At 42.7% G+C, this 17,924-nt stretch overlaps 1 protein-coding gene across 8 annotated transcripts in view; it reads right to left on the bottom strand.

Moving 5' to 3' along the window:
• NR6A1 (nuclear receptor subfamily 6 group A member 1) overlaps positions 1–17,562 on the bottom strand; it is a 592,176-nt gene extending 574,614 nt beyond the window's left edge. For 7 of the 8 annotated variants that reach the window (XM_068248128.1, XM_068248129.1, XM_068248130.1 and 4 more), the window contains exon 1: positions 17,426–17,562. In XM_068248128.1, coding sequence (XP_068104229.1) covers positions 17,426–17,468 — 43 coding nt within the window. In that variant the 5' untranslated portion in view covers positions 17,469–17,562. Of the gene's footprint in view, positions 1–15,456; positions 15,513–17,425 lie in introns of all 8 variants that reach the window. The other variant, XM_068248132.1, reaches the window with a different exon arrangement.
• Between the last annotated feature and the right edge of the window lie 362 nt (positions 17,563–17,924).

Here is a 17,924-nt window from a genome sequence, read left to right as displayed (position 1 = left end):
ACTTACATTGCTGTATGTTTTATAGCATAACACACAGAAATGCATGCAACACCACATTTCTCAAACAGACAGTAACAAAGCTTATAGATGTGAACCGGTTACATTAGAATCAATAGAAAAAGCTGTACCCAGCAAAGCTCACAGAGCAATGCCCTGTGAAAGGCGTACAGCAACATCCCTAGTATGAACGAGGCGTTACTGTTCGATTATCTTTTTAAATTGATTTAAAACATGAACTGATCTCTGGATGCCTAGAAACAAAGGAACCGGCCACATGAAGTTACTGAAGACTTGATATTTCCCATCAATAGGAAAAGATTCTGAAGGCAGCTGTTTGTCCTGAGGAAGAAAAACTAGATCTCATTTGAAGCTAGTCCTCAGGGGAAACAGCAGGACCAAGCCTTCCTGATAAGGTGATTATTTCATTTAGCCTTTAAAAGGAGAACCTGGTATTGCTAATTAAAGATCATTAGCATAATGAACCAAACTGGGGATGGGGCAGCTGCTTTCTGGGGTCAGCTAATTGTGACTAAATTGAGGTTAGAAATCTTAAGCCAGTTATCTACTGTAGGGCGTGTACTGGTTTTCTGTGCTAAAAGTATATTACTACATGTTGTATGTATTGAACAGAACAAGTGAAAATTTACCTACTTAAAACAGAAGGCATTTGCAAGGATTTAGCATCACATGAGTAATAAATAACCACAGTATAAGTAAAATGTATACAAACTGTCCCATACACGCGCCTAGAGGTGGCCATACATCTAGAGATGATGGGAAGATCCGACCAAAAGACAAATCTCTCTCTGATCGAATCTGATTTGAGAGATTCGGCTGCCCATACACCGCAGGCCGATTCCCGATTCAGCATCAAATCTCATGGGAATTGGCCGAGCCCACCGCTGTTGCACTAATGTATAAATGTGCATATGTTGTGTGTATTTATACATTACATGTCCTGCATCGCTGTGCCAGTCCATCTTCCGAATCCGCTGCTCTTCTATAGCCACATACAGAGAACAGGTAATGTATAAATGCACACATTACATACACATTTATATATTAGAGCACAGCGCCCGGGTGTTGTATTCATTGCTCGTCCCGATATCTCTCGCTGTTACTGCCACACATCTGACCGACAAGGACGGCCCGATGTCTTGCAGCATGTCCGACCGATTTTCCCCTGAAATTGGTTGCATCGTTGGTTGGGAGTGCTCTTGGCGGCACCGATTTTCATCCGATTCCAATTATAATAATCAAATCTTGCTCACTTACAGTGTACTCGAGACAAACATACCACAAGGTTTTTACTTATCTGGGGCTTCATCCAGCCCCCTGTAGTCTGTCACCTACTTAGTGTCCATCCGATCTCCTCCATTCTCCCGTAGACTACCCTGGTAAAGTCTCAAACTGAGCTAGTTGGACTCATGTATATGCGCCACATGCACCCCCAGATTGCACTGCCCTGGTCTGAAGTGTTCTATCCATGTGCAGTTTGCTTAGACTGTATCTGCACTTGTGCAGAATGCTTCCAGCCACATGAGCGCAATTATGCAGGAGAACAGAGGCGCCAAAAGGATAAAAGGAAGCTAAATGAGCTTAAAAACCAAATTCTTGGTAGATAGAGGAGGTAGTGGTGGACTTACCTCCTCCAAGTAAACACACGACTGTAGTAAAGACAGTCAATATATTTTATTTATGAATTCCAAAACGGAGCAATAGCATATGTGGTCAGTAGAAGAGCCAGGCACCTCTGCAGCTCTTTTACTGACCACATATGCTTTTGCACCGTTGTTATTGCCTGATGAAGCGGGATCAAACCTGCAAAACGCGTTGCATATTTGGAGTTCATAAAATATATTGACTGTCTTTACTACAGTCAATGTGTGTCTACTTGGAGGAGGTAAGTCCACCACTACCTCCTCTATCTACCAAGAATTTGTTTTTTAAGCTCATTTAGCTTCCTTTTATCCTTTTGGCGCCCCTGTTCTCCTGCATAATATTGAGTCCACCCTGGGTGGAGGGTTGAACCCCCTTTTTCTCATATACAGAGAGCGACTTCTTATTCCTGAGTGGGGTCAGGAAAATCTCCCCACCTGCCTTTACAGTGGTTGCCTAATGGTAGCCTAATCAGAGTTGCGTAATATGCTGGCGCTTTATAAATACAATAAATAAATAATAATGGTTTGTGAGTATTCATTTTTACCAGTACATATTACACTATTGGGGCTCTTGGAGTTCCTTGTTTTTACATGAGCGCAATTGGCCAGGACCGCACATGCGCAACGGCCAGCAATCTTGCTAAATTGCGGACTCCACTGTTTGTCGGGCATGCACTTTGGGAACCAATTTTCATCAGATTATATTAACCCCCTAGCGGTATGGGCGAGCCTGGCTCGTCCAGCAAAAAATGCTGAAAGAGAGAGATTTCTAGCTGCTCTGCCGCGCCGGCTCCACTTTTTTCACTACATTGGGATTCCCTAGGATGGCTGGATGCCTGTTGGCACACTATGGTGCTACCCACAGTGTGCAAATCAAGCATCCAGCCGTCCTAGGGAATCCCACAAGTGGAGTCGGTCGGGCAGAGCAGTAGTGGGGCTTCCCTGCAGCGTTTCCAGATGCCCTCCATTTAGATCTTTTTCTTCCTTCCTCCAGATTGCGGATCTCCTCCCCCCCCCCCCCCCCCCCCTCCGGTTCTTGGAAAAATGAAGATTACTCACCCTGGCCTCTGTCCTGCGGAAGCCGCACACCCTCCTCTACCGCGTACCGCTTCAGTCTGTGTACAGTACTGGGACGCGGCTTGATGGCTGGGGGAGATCCACGATCTGGGAGGGAGGGAGGAAGGAAGGAGATCTGGAGGGAGGGAGGGCATCTGGAAACACTGCAGGGAAGCCTGCCCTTGATCAATGCAGGGAAGCCACACAACTGCTCTGCAATGGCTACTATACCTGGCTATCTATACTGGCATCTAAACCAGACTACCTATTCTGGCATCTAAACCTGACTACCTATGGTGCGGCTACTATACCTGGCTACCTATGCTGCGGCTATACCTGGCTACCTATGCCGCCAGGCTACCTAAACCTGACTACCTATACTGGCATCTAAACCTGACTACCTATGCTGCGGCTACTATGCCTGTCTACCTATGCTGTGGGTACTATACCAGGCTACCTAAACCTGACTACCTATACTGGCATCTAAACCTGATTAGCTATACTGGCATCTAAATCTGACTACCTATGCTGTGGCTACTATACCTGGCTACCTAAACCTAACTACCTATACTGGCATCTAAACCTGACTACCTATGCTGCGGATACTATACCTGGCTACCTATGCTGTGGGTACTATACCTGGCTACCTATGCTGCGGCTACTATACCTCGATACCTATGTTGCAGAAGCACCATGGCTACCTATGCTGTGGCTACTATACCTGGCTACCTATGTTGCAGAAGCACCACGGCTACCTATGCTGCGGCTACTATACCTGACTACCAATACTGGCATCTAAACCTGACTACCTATGCTGAGGCTACTATACCTGACTACCTATGCTGCGGAAGCACCATGGCTACCTATGCTACGACTACCATACCTGGCTACCTAAACCTGACTACCAATACTGGCATCTAAACCTAATTACCAATACTGGCATCTAAACCTGACTACCTATGCTGTCATCTAAACCTGACTACCTATGCTGCGGCTACTATACCTGGCTACCTATGCTGCGGCTACTATACCTCGATACCTATGTTGCAGACGCACCATGGCTACCTATGCTGTGGCTACTATACCTGATTACCAATACTGGCATCTAAACCTGACTACCTATGCTGAGGCTACTATACCTGGCTACCTATGCTGCGGAAGTACCATGGCTACCTATGCTGCGGCTACTATACCTGGCTACCTAAACCTGACTATCAATACTGGCATTTAAACCTAACTACCAATACTGGCATCTAAACCTGACTACCTATGCTGCGGCTACTATAACTGGCTACCTATGCTGCAGAAGCACCATAGTTACCTATGCTGTGGCTACTATACCTGATTACCAATACTGGCAGCTAAACCTGACTACCTATGCTGCGGCTACTATACCTGGCTACCTATGCTTTAGAAGCACCATGGCTACCTATGCTGCGGCTACTATACCTGGCTACCTATGCTGCGGAAGCACCATGGCTACCTATGCTGCGGCTACCTAAACCTGACTACCAATACTGGCATCTAAACCTAACTACCAATGCTGGCATCTAAACCTGACTACCTATACTGGCATCTAAACCTGACTACCTATGCTGCGACAACTATACCTTACTATCTAAATAGTAAATACTGCATGGCAAAATAATGTTTTTGAGCCCGCAGATGTGCGGTGCGCCTTTTGTTTTAATAGGGCAAATTTCTGTCTTGCATAGTGTTTTTAGTAAGAGGGCTTTTTTGGTCCTTTTTAGCCCCTTACACATTCCTAGGAATTGTGGTTCACCATGAGCTCGCTGGGCAATCTGTAGCCCGGTCTTGCAAGTGGCATAGAAGTAGGCAGGGACATCTCTGAGTTCACAGTGAAGACTGATTGGAACCCCCTTCCAGCTCCTCCAAGACTGTCAAATGTGGGTAATAGAATGACAGTTCACAGGTTACTATTCATGCCAACCATGCTGCATCTGACATCTTTCTTGCTTACTGTACCTGAGACAAACATATCACAAGGTTTTATACTTACCTGGGGCTTCGTCCAGCCCCCTGTAGTCCGTCACCTACTCCGTGTTCATCCGGTCTCCTCCATTCTCCCATAGATTGCCCTGGTAAAGGCTCAAACTGAGCCAGTCAGACTACTGTACATGCATCCAGCCCCCCCCCCCCCCCCCCAATTGCACTGCCCTGGCCTGAAGTATTCAATCCATGCGCAGTTTGCTAAGACTGTAACGGCACTTGTGCAGAATGCTCCCACTGGAGCGCAATTGGGTGGGTGCATGCGGCCTGCAATCTTGATAAATTGTGCACTCCACTGCAACACGACACAGGGAACCAGACGGACACAAAAGGGAACTAATGGACCACAGGGGCCTTGAGGAAGCCCCAGGTAAGTTTAAAACCTTGTGATATGTTTGTCTCAGGTTTACTTTAAAAACCTAAATTACTGCAAATACATTCTGTTTTAAGAAGGAAAAGTTTTGTTTAGCATAGCTTTTACAGTAACAATGTTTTTGGTTTCTGAGGTCTGGAACCCACTAGCAGCCCTTTCTAAGCACCAGTGATTTGTAAAACTCTTGCTAATGCAATGCTATGGGGGATTTTTAAAAAAATCACACCCCTCAAGTGGTACAGAGTACCTAGCAAGCTCGTGGTGAACCAGAACTCCTAGGAGTATGTAAGGGGCTACAATGGACTTAAAAGCCTTCTTAGTAAAATGCTATGGAAAACCAAAGTTTGCTTCCTTAAATCTGAAAGTAATTGCGATAATTCAGGTTGGAGTGAGCTCCGAGATGTCTCCCAGTGCATCACTGCTGAAATAATCCATTGCTCTCCCTGGAAGCTAACTACACCTCCAAAAAGCTGACACATCATTGCATTCCAGCGGTTCTGGAGGTGTGTTTAGCTTCCAGGGACAACAATGGATAATTTGCATATATTCAGCAGTGATGCACTGGGAGACATCTCGGAGCTCACTCCAACCTGAATTATCGCAAATACTTTGTTTTAAGAAAGCAAACTTTTGTTTACCCCTCACGTGGGATCACACCCATAGCATTACATTAGCAAGAGCTTTATAAATCCTAAGCACTCAGAAAAGGCTCAGAAAAGCACTGTTATTGGGTTCCAGGCCTAAGGCACTTACGCTTTACTAGTGGTTCTGGGTCATCATGAACTGTCTGGGTATTCCTTATTGGCTCAGGAAGTCAACATTGCAAATTAAGCAAGACAAGTAAAACAAAATAAACAGTTATGCAAAACAAGTTTATGTACATTGCACAAATATTTGTGTATTGTAAATTGTGATACATTTTGCACAATATACATAAATCATGAGCCTGTACTGGGGTTTTACCTTATGCTGGGTACACATGTTACGATTTTCCGTACGATAGATGCATCAGATTGATCAATTCCATCATGTCCGATATTACTCCCGATCAATTCTGCGCTCGAGTTCTCATGTGAAGTAAATGGAAAAAGATACAAAAAACAAGCAAATAGAGAATCGAGCAGAAAAACGATCAGGTGGGAAAATCGAGCAGAAAATCGTAACGTGTATACCGTGCATAATAGTTTGCTGCACAACCTTTAGAAGCAATCAGTGGGAAAAAAAAAAAAAAGAAAGATTCCTGTTGATCTCAACAGAATACCCAAGCAGCTTGGGGTGACCCAAAACCACTAGTATAGTATAGGAGACTAGATCTCAGTGAGGCTTTTGCACCTGTCAATGGGAAGTTGGGGTCACTGTTCCTGAGCAAACTATCTCAGCAGTGTCTGGTTTGAAGGTGGCCTTCACCAGACTGCATGTTCCACTTTTTCAAATTAACTTCCAGGTCCTCTCACTGTGCTGCTGTCAGCCCCATTAAATTACATACTACAGTGCATTCGCTGTCCCAGCCATGCACCTCCTCGATCGCGTACCCAATTTATTCAATGTCACATGTCTGTAATCACAACTTTTTTCACCATTCTGCACCAAGATACTGATGAAGTCAGCTAGAAAGGTAAACACAAAAAAAAAAGTGTGTAGATAGGTTTAAACTTCAAGGTTTTCACACATTTGCTCCAGCGAGATAAATGAAAAATTGAGGGATGATGCAATCAGGCACTAATGGACCCTGGCCATGGCAGTTCAGCTTGTATCTTTGCAGAAGTTGGCCCTGGCATTTTGTTTACCATTCGTATACTTCTGCTCATTCTAGGGTCAATTTTCCTCTTGTGGCCATGTCCAAGGAGACCGTTCCAATGTCCTAAACTTACCGTATATACTCGCATATAAGCCGACCCGTGTATAAGCCGAGGTACCCACTTTTCTTTTAACCACTTGCCGACCAGGGGAATTTTCACTGATCGGTGCTGCGTGGGCTCTACAGCCCGCAGCACCGATCAGGAGTGCAGCAGGGCGATCAGACTACCCCCTTTTTTCCCCACTAGGGGGATGTCCTGCTGGGGGGGTCTGATTGCCGCCGGCCATTAGTGGGTAGCGGGGGGGGGGCTCCTCAAAGCCCCCCTCCACAGCGTTTTGTGCGCTCCCTCCCTCTCCCTTCCTGGGCTGCGCAGAACGGATATCCGTCCTGCGCATTGTGGGATAGGCTTCAGCCTATCATATGCCGGCGATCCCCGGCCAATCAGAGGCCGGGGATCACCGATCTGCCTTACGGCGCTGCTGCGAAGCAGCGTCGTATCATGTAAACAGCAGGGATTTCTTCCCCGCCTGTTTACATTTTGCCGGCGAGCCGCTATCGGCGGCTCTCCGGCTGTTCACGGAGACACCCTCCGTGAACTGACATGGAAAGCCGCTCGATCGAGCGGCCGTTTCCGTGGTAACCCGCAGACGACCAGTTTACGCCAATCGGCGTTAGCTGGTCGTCAAGAGGTTAAAAAACAGGGGGGAAAATCATTGGCCTGCATATAAGACCCCTCCCGAGTATACCACCCCACCCCCACACAGTATAAATAGCCAGATGTACCCCATTATGAGGCAACCCCATCCCCAGTATAAAATAGTCAAATACAGGGAACAGTATAGAGTTAGAGACACACTTGCATAGATAAGTGGCTCAGGATGCAAAAATTGCATCTGAATCAGTTGGCTGGTGAATAGATAGCTCTGTCTTGCCTGCTCCCTGTGCACGATCAACACAATTAAGCATGCAATGTGAGGTAATGTGCCTGTGACAGGTGCACCCCACTGCTGTGTACCTCCTGTGCACTGGATCCTGTATCAATACAAAATGGAAGAATTGCTTTATCAAGGGCCACCTGCTGCAACATACATGAGTCACTCCCCCGACTAGTCATAGTGCCCCCCGCGGTAAGAGAGTGTGCGGCCAGCACGAGGAGGAGTGACCTGAGGTGCAGCAGAGTGAAGAGAGCAACATCGTCTTTGCCCCATGTGCACACGCAGTTCCAAACACAGATGTTTCCTCATGGGCTCCCCGCTGTCCCATGCTGGCTGTGGTGTAGAAGAGTGGGGCCTGCCCACTGTGATTATTTCAGTCCGTGCTGGCCGGTGTAGAAGAGCATAGAAAGGAGCAATGTCATGTGCATCTTTGGGGATTCCCGTGCCTCGCTCACCACTCGCTATGTCTCATATGATGCCATCTAGTGGCATCTTGAGACATAGCGAGTGGGACAGGGAGGGAATCCCCAAAGATGCACGTGACACCGCTCCTTTCTATGCTCTGCTACACCGGCCAGCACGGACTGAAATAATCACAGTGGGCAGGCCCCGCTCTTCTACACCGCAGCCAGCACGGGACAGCGTGGAGGTGTACGAGAGATAGCGGCACTGCAGACTTGGGCGCAGGATTCAGCCGGTCAATGGCTGATCCTGCTGCCGCACAAGTCCCGGCCGTATTAAATACTATTCCCCCTCCAGGCCGTCATGGATAGTGGGGAATGAAATAATTCGGCTTCCAGCAATTGCTGGAAGCCGAATTATTACGATTTAAAAGTAATTTCAGCTTCGTCTTCTGACGGCGCTGAAGTTACTCCCTGTGCCTGCTATAGCCGTAATTCACATTACGGCCTATGGTGGCGCCGGCTGCGCCCAAATCTCCTGCGCTGCGCCCAAATCTCCTGCGCTGGTTTCAGCGTGTGCTGCGGGGAGCCCATGAGGAAACGACATCTGTGTTTGGAACTGCGTGTGCACATGGGGCAATGACGATGTTGCTCTCCTCACTCTGCTGCACCTCAGGTCAGTCCTAGTGCTGGCCGCACACTCTCTTACCGCGGGGGTGCACAGATACAGCGGGGGGCACTATAACTAATCGGGAGGGCACTGGGGGGGGGGGGGGCAGTGACTCGCCAAGGGGGGGGGGAACTTTTGAACACTTTTTCTGTGCTCAAAAATTCGGCATATATGCAAGTATATACAGTAATAACAATATTTGGAATTGTTATGACTTGTCAAAAGTACATAAAGCTGCTTGGAAGTGACCTCATAACCTTTATCTTCAGCATGCTTGTCTATAATGTTCCTTTTGATCTCTTCATTCAACTCTATTTTGCTTTCTCTGGTCCATGTTCAGTGTGGTTAACGCAATAATAACACAGTGACTACTTTTCTCCATTTAATTAGACAAAGAACACTTATATTGTACAAACAAAAGAAAAAGGGGAAACCAAGAGCCTGATATGGTGTAGTATGTTTTTAAATCACACGTATACACAATTCACAACTTGAGGCAGTTATACTCACAAAATCATGTCACCATTTAGGCAACTACTGTAAAGGCAGGTGGGAAGATTATGACCTGACCCCACTCAGGTTAAGAAGTCGCTCTCTGTAGATAAGAAAGGGGTTGCAATTTGGAGTACATATGAAATGTTATTTTTGATACAAAATAAAAGAATTGTGTCTTTCTGTCCGCTGGGGAGGCAAGTCCAACCCTAACTCCCTATTTAAGTGGTTTTAATACTGTTTTATCCTGTTTTGGCACCTCTGTTCAAGTTTCTTCACTAACAAAGTGTCAGAGCTGCAGCCACTAGGACACACTCTATAGGCAGTAGCAGTGTTAGGGAGTCTTGCCCAAGGTCTTCCCACTCATGTCAGTTATCTTTCGTTTTAGCTGCATATCTATTTTACATGTAAAGAATTATTCCATTCTTCTCATAATTTACATCACTTCAATCCAATCCAAAATATACACAATGGAGGTATTATCCGCTTTTACTACACTGCAAATATTTAACATTTAGAAACGACTATTGAACAACTGGTTTAAAAAAAAAAAAAAAAAAAAAAAAAAAAAGCATCATGGCACAGCAGGCACATACCCCCATTATAAATACCATTTAATACCATTAAGGTAGCCATACACTGGTCGATTTGCCATCAGATTCGACCAACTGACAGATCCCTATCTGATCGAATCTGATCAGAGAGGGATCGTATGGCTACCTTTACTGCAAACAGATTGTGAACGGTTCCAGGCTGAAATCGGTTCACAATCTGTTGTGGTGGTGGTGGTGCTGTCGCCGCTCCCCCGCCTGCATACATTACCTGCTCCGCCGGCGTGACTCCAGTCCCCAGGTCACCGCTGCTCCGTCTCCGCTCTGGTCTCCGGCCCCGGCATGCTTTACTTCTTCCTGCCCGGCAGGAAGTTTAAACAGTAGAGCGCCCTCTACTGTTTAAACTTCCTGCCGGGCAGGAGGAACTGAAGCATGCCGGAGACCAGCGCGGACACGGAGCAGCGGTGACCGGGCGTAGACGTGCCGGCGGAGCAGGTAATGTATGCGGCTCTATTGCGTCGGTCGTCGGGTACTCGAACACCGCTAGCAACGCGCTCCCTACCCGAAAAGGATCGAAATTCGGCGTGTAGCGCAAACGATTGGCAGCAGATTCGATCCCAGTGATCGAATCTGCTGTCGAAACAGTGGCGAATCGAGCCAGTGTATGGCCACCTTTAGAGGCACCTACACTCTATCCCTTAGGCTATCAAGGCATTTTGTATTGACCTAAGGAAGTGGGCCATGACCCGTAAAACGCTTTGTCAGATTGCTTTTTGAATATTTTTTTTGCCAGTTGAACTGGTGTCTATATCTTTTGGAGAGGTAAGCAATTACCTCTCTTTATTATATAAATGTTTTATTTGTATTTTAAATACTTAAATAGAACACACATTGGGCGCCTCAATCCTACCCACTAACAACACCAGTGGTTATCAATGTCTGTGGTACTGGCTGCTGTTTGTGTACATTTTAGAGTGCTATAGATTTTGGAGTGCTATAGATTAACACTTGTATATTCTAATTAAAGACAACTCAAGGGCATGAACATTTACTGGGCTATGAAGAACACCAATGAAGTAAGATCATTACTGTTGTGTCTCCATCTGTGGCTTCGCTTGAGTGCAGAAGAACATACAGAAAAAACATGTCAGACCCTAATTAAAGCTGGCCACACACTGAACGACCATTAAAATATTATTTTTCATGAATACGCTGATCGATACCTAAATCAAGAATTACATCTTTCTTTGATCATATGGATATCACACACTGGCTCGATTGTGATTCAATATCACAAATTCTCAGTTAAAACTACCACTGTATTGAATTTGCACAGCAATAAAGTAGAATCCCTTTATAGTGAACTCCAAGCGACCAGGAAAAGTAGTTTACTATATCAGATGTTTACTATACAAGAATTGGTCATGCATTGTATATTTATAAAAACGCATTTGCTGGGACGCAAGTACTGAGTTTACTATAATGAGATTCTACTGTATGGTCAACCGTACAATTCAACCTCAGACTACACAAAACAGAAATCTTTAGCATATTTTCCTAAAATCGAACATTACGGTAAGTAGAATCGACTGAGTACAGTAATTGAACCAGCAGCCTTGTAACCCGGATCTCGAGTAAGTGATGATCAAATAAAAATACATTTTGGTTCCTTCCGAAGATCAATTTTAGAGAGTGTTTTAGTAAACACATTTACATGAGAAATACTTGATTTCTACATTAAACAGCCCATCTGCACGATCGTTGAATCAATTAAGAAAATTGCCTAGTTTGTGGCCACTTTACAGTGACTATCTGTACTTACAGCTTTAACCTACACAGGAAACTGAAGAAACACAAGTTAATCACCAGCAAATCAGAGCTTTACAAATCTATCACCTGATCAAATTGAACACAGGATTCTCCATGAGGTCTGCTACATAGAAGCTACTCTTCCTGTATGCAAGCTACTTGTAAAGAATGAGAAGCCTGTGATGCCACCCCCTATGCCTAATGCTGAAAGTTAACCCTGAGTCATAGATTACAGGAAAAGCTTTACTTGGGGGTATTATTTCCCAGCATAGGATCAGCAGTGCATTAAATGTGTCATTTGTATGTTATGCACACCTTTTATATAGGAAGCTGAGCAACTTCCCTATTGAGTGTATCTGCATATATCTATAACCAGGGCTGTGGAGTCAGAGCAATTTTTGGGTACCTGAAGTCAGAGTCGGGGAAAAATGCACCGACTGACTCGTAATGAATTTAAACTGTAATTAAAATAGAAAATATGATAAAATGTTCTATTTCTCAGATAATAGTCATCATAAATTATATACAGTAATAGCTCTGCTTAGTCCACAAAAATAAAATAACCCAATCAAAAAATTACTTGTGCTGCTTCAATAAAGCAGTCCCCGTATTTTTAAAGTCAGATATACATATCTGATTGTGACTGTACAGTATATATGATGTGTACACAGGAATCTCATATATATACTAAATAACATCTATGCTGTACGAATAAAGCTTGATATGTAGCTGTGTCACTAATAGAGATGGTCAATGAGATGGAAATAATTCTGCGCTGATTTATGCAAATGTATGCACTCTCTTTGCTCAGGAAATCAAATTATTTGATATGTTAAATTTTTAGTTTGATGACTATGAATTAAAGGGTACCTGAGACGGATGAAAAGAAAAGTTTTATACATACCTGGGGTTTCCTCCAATCCCCTTCAGGCTAATCAGTCCCTCGCTGTCCTCCTCTGCCACCTGGATCTTCTCCTATGAGTCCTGGTAATTCAGACAGTCAGCGCAGTCCGGCCGCATGTCGCTCCCACAGCTAGGAACATTCTGCACCTGCGCAATAGTGCTGCGCAGGTGTAGTACACTCCCGGCAACGGAGTGTGTGCATGCGCACTACGCCCGACTGGCTCAAGTACCTGAACTCATAGCAGAAGATCCAGGTGGCGTAGGAGGACAGCCAGGGACTGATTAGCCTGAAAGGTGCTGGAGGAAGCCCCAGGTATGTATAAAACTTTAATTTCTTCTGTCTCAGGTTTACTTTGTTACACAGTAGTACTAAATATATGCACTCCCCACAGAGCTGCAGGGAATCCACTGAAAATGTTGTGCACACTGAACACAGTGGTGTTGTCTATCACCCATAAACCTGGTTCAGATTGTACCTGAAGAATGTGTAATAGAAGAAGAATTGCCTCATTCTCCTGCAAAGTACCTGCACATCACTCTTACATGTACCCACAGTTACATTGCCTAGGGCCTGATAGATGTTATTTGTTCCGGTCTGTACCTTCTACAAGTACTCTTACCAAGGACTAGTTTTAGTCTATGACTAAAAGTATTAGAGGCAGAAGATCAGCCGGTTAGCCAGGTAACTGGTATTGTTTAAAAGGGAATAAATATGGCAGCCTCCATATCCCTCTCACTTCAATAGTCTTTTAAAATTCCTAAGCGTTGGCAGTTAAGCGATGCATTTCGTGTTACATACTTTCAATCAACAAGGATTAGAATATGCAAATTAGTAGGGTTGGAGTCAGTGGAATTCTAACCTGAGGAGTCGGAGTTGGTGGATTTTTGTACCGACTCTACAGCCCTGTCTATATCTTTTCTGCTTTAAAGTGACAATGAAGCGGAAAACAAACAAAACAAAACAATTATTATATAATGAATTGTATGTATGATAATTCATAGAACATTAGTAGCAAAGAAAAAAAAGTGTCATTTTTATTTTCAGTTATACAGCTTTTTTTCATAACATTGAATCATTCTCTAATATTTGCAGTTTACAAACTATACTCTTTATTTTAAACGATGAAACAGAACAGCAACGTTCAAAGGGTCATTAGCTTTGCAGTAGAGTAACCAAGCAGCTCGGGGTGACCCACACCACTGATTGTACAAGGAGATAAGAGACCGAAAAGCCCTCCTACTAATAAGCAATGTTGTGTGAAATTTGCCTTCTTAAAACAGAAGGAAACTTGCAATAATTCAGATATAAGTGAACATTTGTGGTTACCCACAATGCACCACTACTGAATATGCAAATTACCTATCTTCGCCCCTGTAAGCCAGACAAGCGTCCAGAACCAAAACCTTAAACAAGAAAAAGTGAGAGACAGGTTGAGGTAAGTGCTTTAGAAAACAGCACTGTAGCCAACCCAAGTTGGATTGGAGAGCTCAGAGTAACTCTTTTGAATAGCTAACAACTGAAGTTTCTTAACTCTTCCTGTACTGGAAACAATATGAGACCCATATCTGTGCTAATATTTTATTTCTTAGCTGTACTACACATAAAGTTCATTATATCATAAGTTTATTTTCGCTTCAGATTCCCTTTAAGTGTCATACATATTATACAGATGCAACATTTAAACCTTAACTTATCACAAAAGGACTGATCCCATTATTATAAACAAAATATCCATTTAGGTGTGAAGAATATATAAACAAATAATGTAAACAGTTTAGGTCTTTAAATAATAAAATTAAAATTGGAAAATCAATTATGTTCAGCACATCTCACTTTAAATAAGTCTTTAAAAATGATTTCCTACAGTAGAACTGTGAAAATTGTTTTGTGGTGATGGAACGCAAAATTTTGCACATTAAAGGACGACTGCAAGAAGAGGGATATGGAGGCTGCCATATTTACTTACTTAAAACAATTCCGGTTGCTTGTCTGTCCTACTAATAATCTAATACCTCTAATACATTTAGCCATAGACCCTGAACAAGCATGCAGCAGATCAGGTGCTTCTGGCATTATTGTCAGATCTGACAAGACTAGCTGCATGCTTGTTTCTAGTGTTATTCAGATACCACTGCAGCCAAATAGATCAGCAGTAGAGCCAGGCAACTGGCATAGTTTAAAAGGAAATAAATATGGCAGCCTCCATATTCTTCTCACTTTAGTTGTCCTTTAGGTATTCCAGTCCGATAAGGCACATGAAAATATCCTTCATGCTGATAAGGTACATGCAAATACTTATATTGAGAAATTATTTCATTAGAACAGAGCTATAATTATTTTTTAAGAAGAAATGATCATACATTGACATTTTTTGGTTTAATAAAAACATCAAACTGTCAAATTGTATCACGTAGCTATAGCATGACCCTCTGCATCTCTCATGAGTGCATTATCCCTTGTAATATGGTCCCATTCTATTGCTTTAGCTAATTGCTCCAGGATCTCTCCAAGTTCAAAAGTTCACCTTTTACGACACCCACAAAGCTTTGCACACATTAACAATAAAAACATCCCCTTTAAAACCAACCAGGAGAAAGTATCTCCCATGGAAAAAAAAAAAATATCAGAATGAGATATCCAAGCCACACTGTCAGAATCAAGTAACACAAAACCTGTAGCAAAAGCTCTGACCTCATTATAAAATTAAAAAAAAAAAAAAAAAAAAAAAAAAGGAGCACATTCCTTTAAATACATGAAACATTTCCTGTGTGTGAGAGCAGGAATAAAATTAATCACCTCTCATTAATCGAATTCTGTGTGGGTCACTGAAAATGTACCACCGACCGTAAATTCTATGAGAAATCATCACAGCACGCGTAATATTTTAATATAAGGCGTTGAACATGAGAATAAATAACCTCCCTACTTCATCCTGCTAGTGAACTTTAAATATGATGAGGTATCTGATTTCTAGTTTTGAAAAATGAAATGAATTTATATATAAAATAAAATAAAAAGGCCCAACGGACTCAAGGACTACAGAGAGGGGTTTTTCAAGTACCCAACCAGGTTCAGGGGAATAAATATAAACAGGTTTTGTTTTTTTCCTGAGATGCTGGTAATGTATTTGAAATGAACACAGGCAGTATACACTGATATGAACACAAAGGTATACAAATATCACCAATTTATTAAATGGCTCCGTAATGTTTTAATGCAATAAGTAAAATAGTATACAGAAAAGGAATACAAATAATGGCCATAAAAATGTATAAGACTAAGCTACTCAGAAACAGTTTAAACTTTTGAGTTACTACTAACATGATGTCGTCTATAAAATTTATATATTAGAAATACATAATATATTTATTTGAAACATATGGTATATAATTCATAATCAATATTCTTTTCGTATCATGCAAAAGTGGACATCGATTAAAAAAAAAAAATCAAGAAGCCCTGACGCAAATCCATTGATGTCTTTAGTTCAGCAAAAATGTTTTAATACCTCATTCCTTTCCAAAAATCTCACTATTTGACTTGCAGATCAATCTTTCAATGTTAACGCCTAAAAAACTGACAAAATAAACCAAAACTACTAAAAAGGTCACTGGTAGTTAACCAATATCTAAATGAAAAATAAATTCATTCAATTACAAAATCTAAGAACATTACATAAGGCCCTTTCAAAAAAAAAAAAAACAATTAAAAAAAATTTTTGCAATCCCTGAAAAATGCAATGATTTGTATTTCAGACAAGCTAGCATTATAGATCTGATATTTCATTGTAGTGAAACAAACTTTTCTGAAATAAAAAAAAAAAAAAATTAACAGCTCCAAAGAGACGTTTCAAGCAGGCATCTAGACCTTTACTAAAGTTAATAATAATATAACCAATCATCATTTTCTAATGCTGGGTACACACGATACGTTTTTCCGCTCGATAGATGGATCCGATAGATCATTCCTGTCATGTTCGATATTCCTTCCGATCGATTCTGCGCTCGATTTCTCATAGAAGTGAATGGAAAAAGATAAGAAAAACAAGCGGAAGATAAGAGAATTGAGTGTAGAATCGAGTGGAAAAAACGATCGGGTGGAAAAACGTATCGTGTGTACCCAGCATAAGAGGTTGAAGAAAACTAAGCAAGCATGATTATTGCCTTCCTCTGCATAATGCATGATTCATCAAACTTGCACGTCTTTATCAGGGTTAAGAGAGGTCATCAGGAGGAAATATACAGAATTTGCAGCAATTTCACTCTTATGTTCATCCCTTGCTTACAACTTTATAAATGACTGAAAATACAACAAGCTGACAACCTTATGAATGAATGGCTCAAGGTGTTAGCCAAACTATAAATAAGTCATACACATTAATTAAAATATAAAATAAAAATATGGAATGCAAAGTGTGAACCACTTGGGCAAGAACACAGGAACAAGATCAATCAATCAACCTATGAAGAAAAAGAGCCACCCAAGACTGTCCAACAAAACTATGCCATGCTGCAATATAAAATATACCTACGAGATTATATATATATATATATATATATATATATATATATATATATATATATACGAATAACATTTATACATTGCAATATAATATATCATTTTTTTTCCTCCTGACTACACACACACCCCTCCAGACTCTGCAAGCTCCTGTGATTGTGCCTCTACCCCGGCACGCAGCATCTTAGGTCCCCCTCCTCTCCTGCACATCAGATGTGATAACACTATGGCCGCTGTCTCTGCTCACCAGTGGAAGGCACCAGCCCGGCTCCGCTGTGATCATTGTCCATGTCCCGAGTGTCCCAGGAACGCTCACTCAGAACCCGCTGCTCAGCTGCTCCATCCTAGGGGTACAGCCAAGCTGCCCTGGCAGCCACTGGAGGGGGGTGTGGTCGCTCTGCCTGACATCAGACACCAAGCCTCACACCAAGCCTCACAGCCTCGCACAGCCTCTCGGGAAATGTAGTTTCCCGCATTTGGCAGCAGATGCAGCTGTTGGTGCTGCGTGTGGACTAGAGTGTGGAGACTGGTGTCTGTGTGGAAAGTCCAGTCAGTGCTTTGGAGCTGCTACTGCTACATGCTATATAATTTTGTTGTTTTACGTTCATAGTAATGCACAGTAAAAATTAGTACTGTGGGTGTGTGGTTAGTATTGAGACTCATAACAACATTATCTGCAAGGAATTTCAAGGTGTTCCAGCGTTGGGGGGGTTTTGCTTCCACATAAAGAACTAATAAATTCACGT

This window comes from Hyperolius riggenbachi, chromosome 8, assembly GCF_040937935.1.
Source record: "Hyperolius riggenbachi isolate aHypRig1 chromosome 8, aHypRig1.pri, whole genome shotgun sequence".
Lineage (NCBI taxonomy): Eukaryota > Metazoa > Chordata > Amphibia > Anura > Hyperoliidae > Hyperolius > Hyperolius riggenbachi.
Note: the sequence above shows the minus strand (reverse complement) of the source record. Positions and strands in the feature narration are given on the sequence as shown.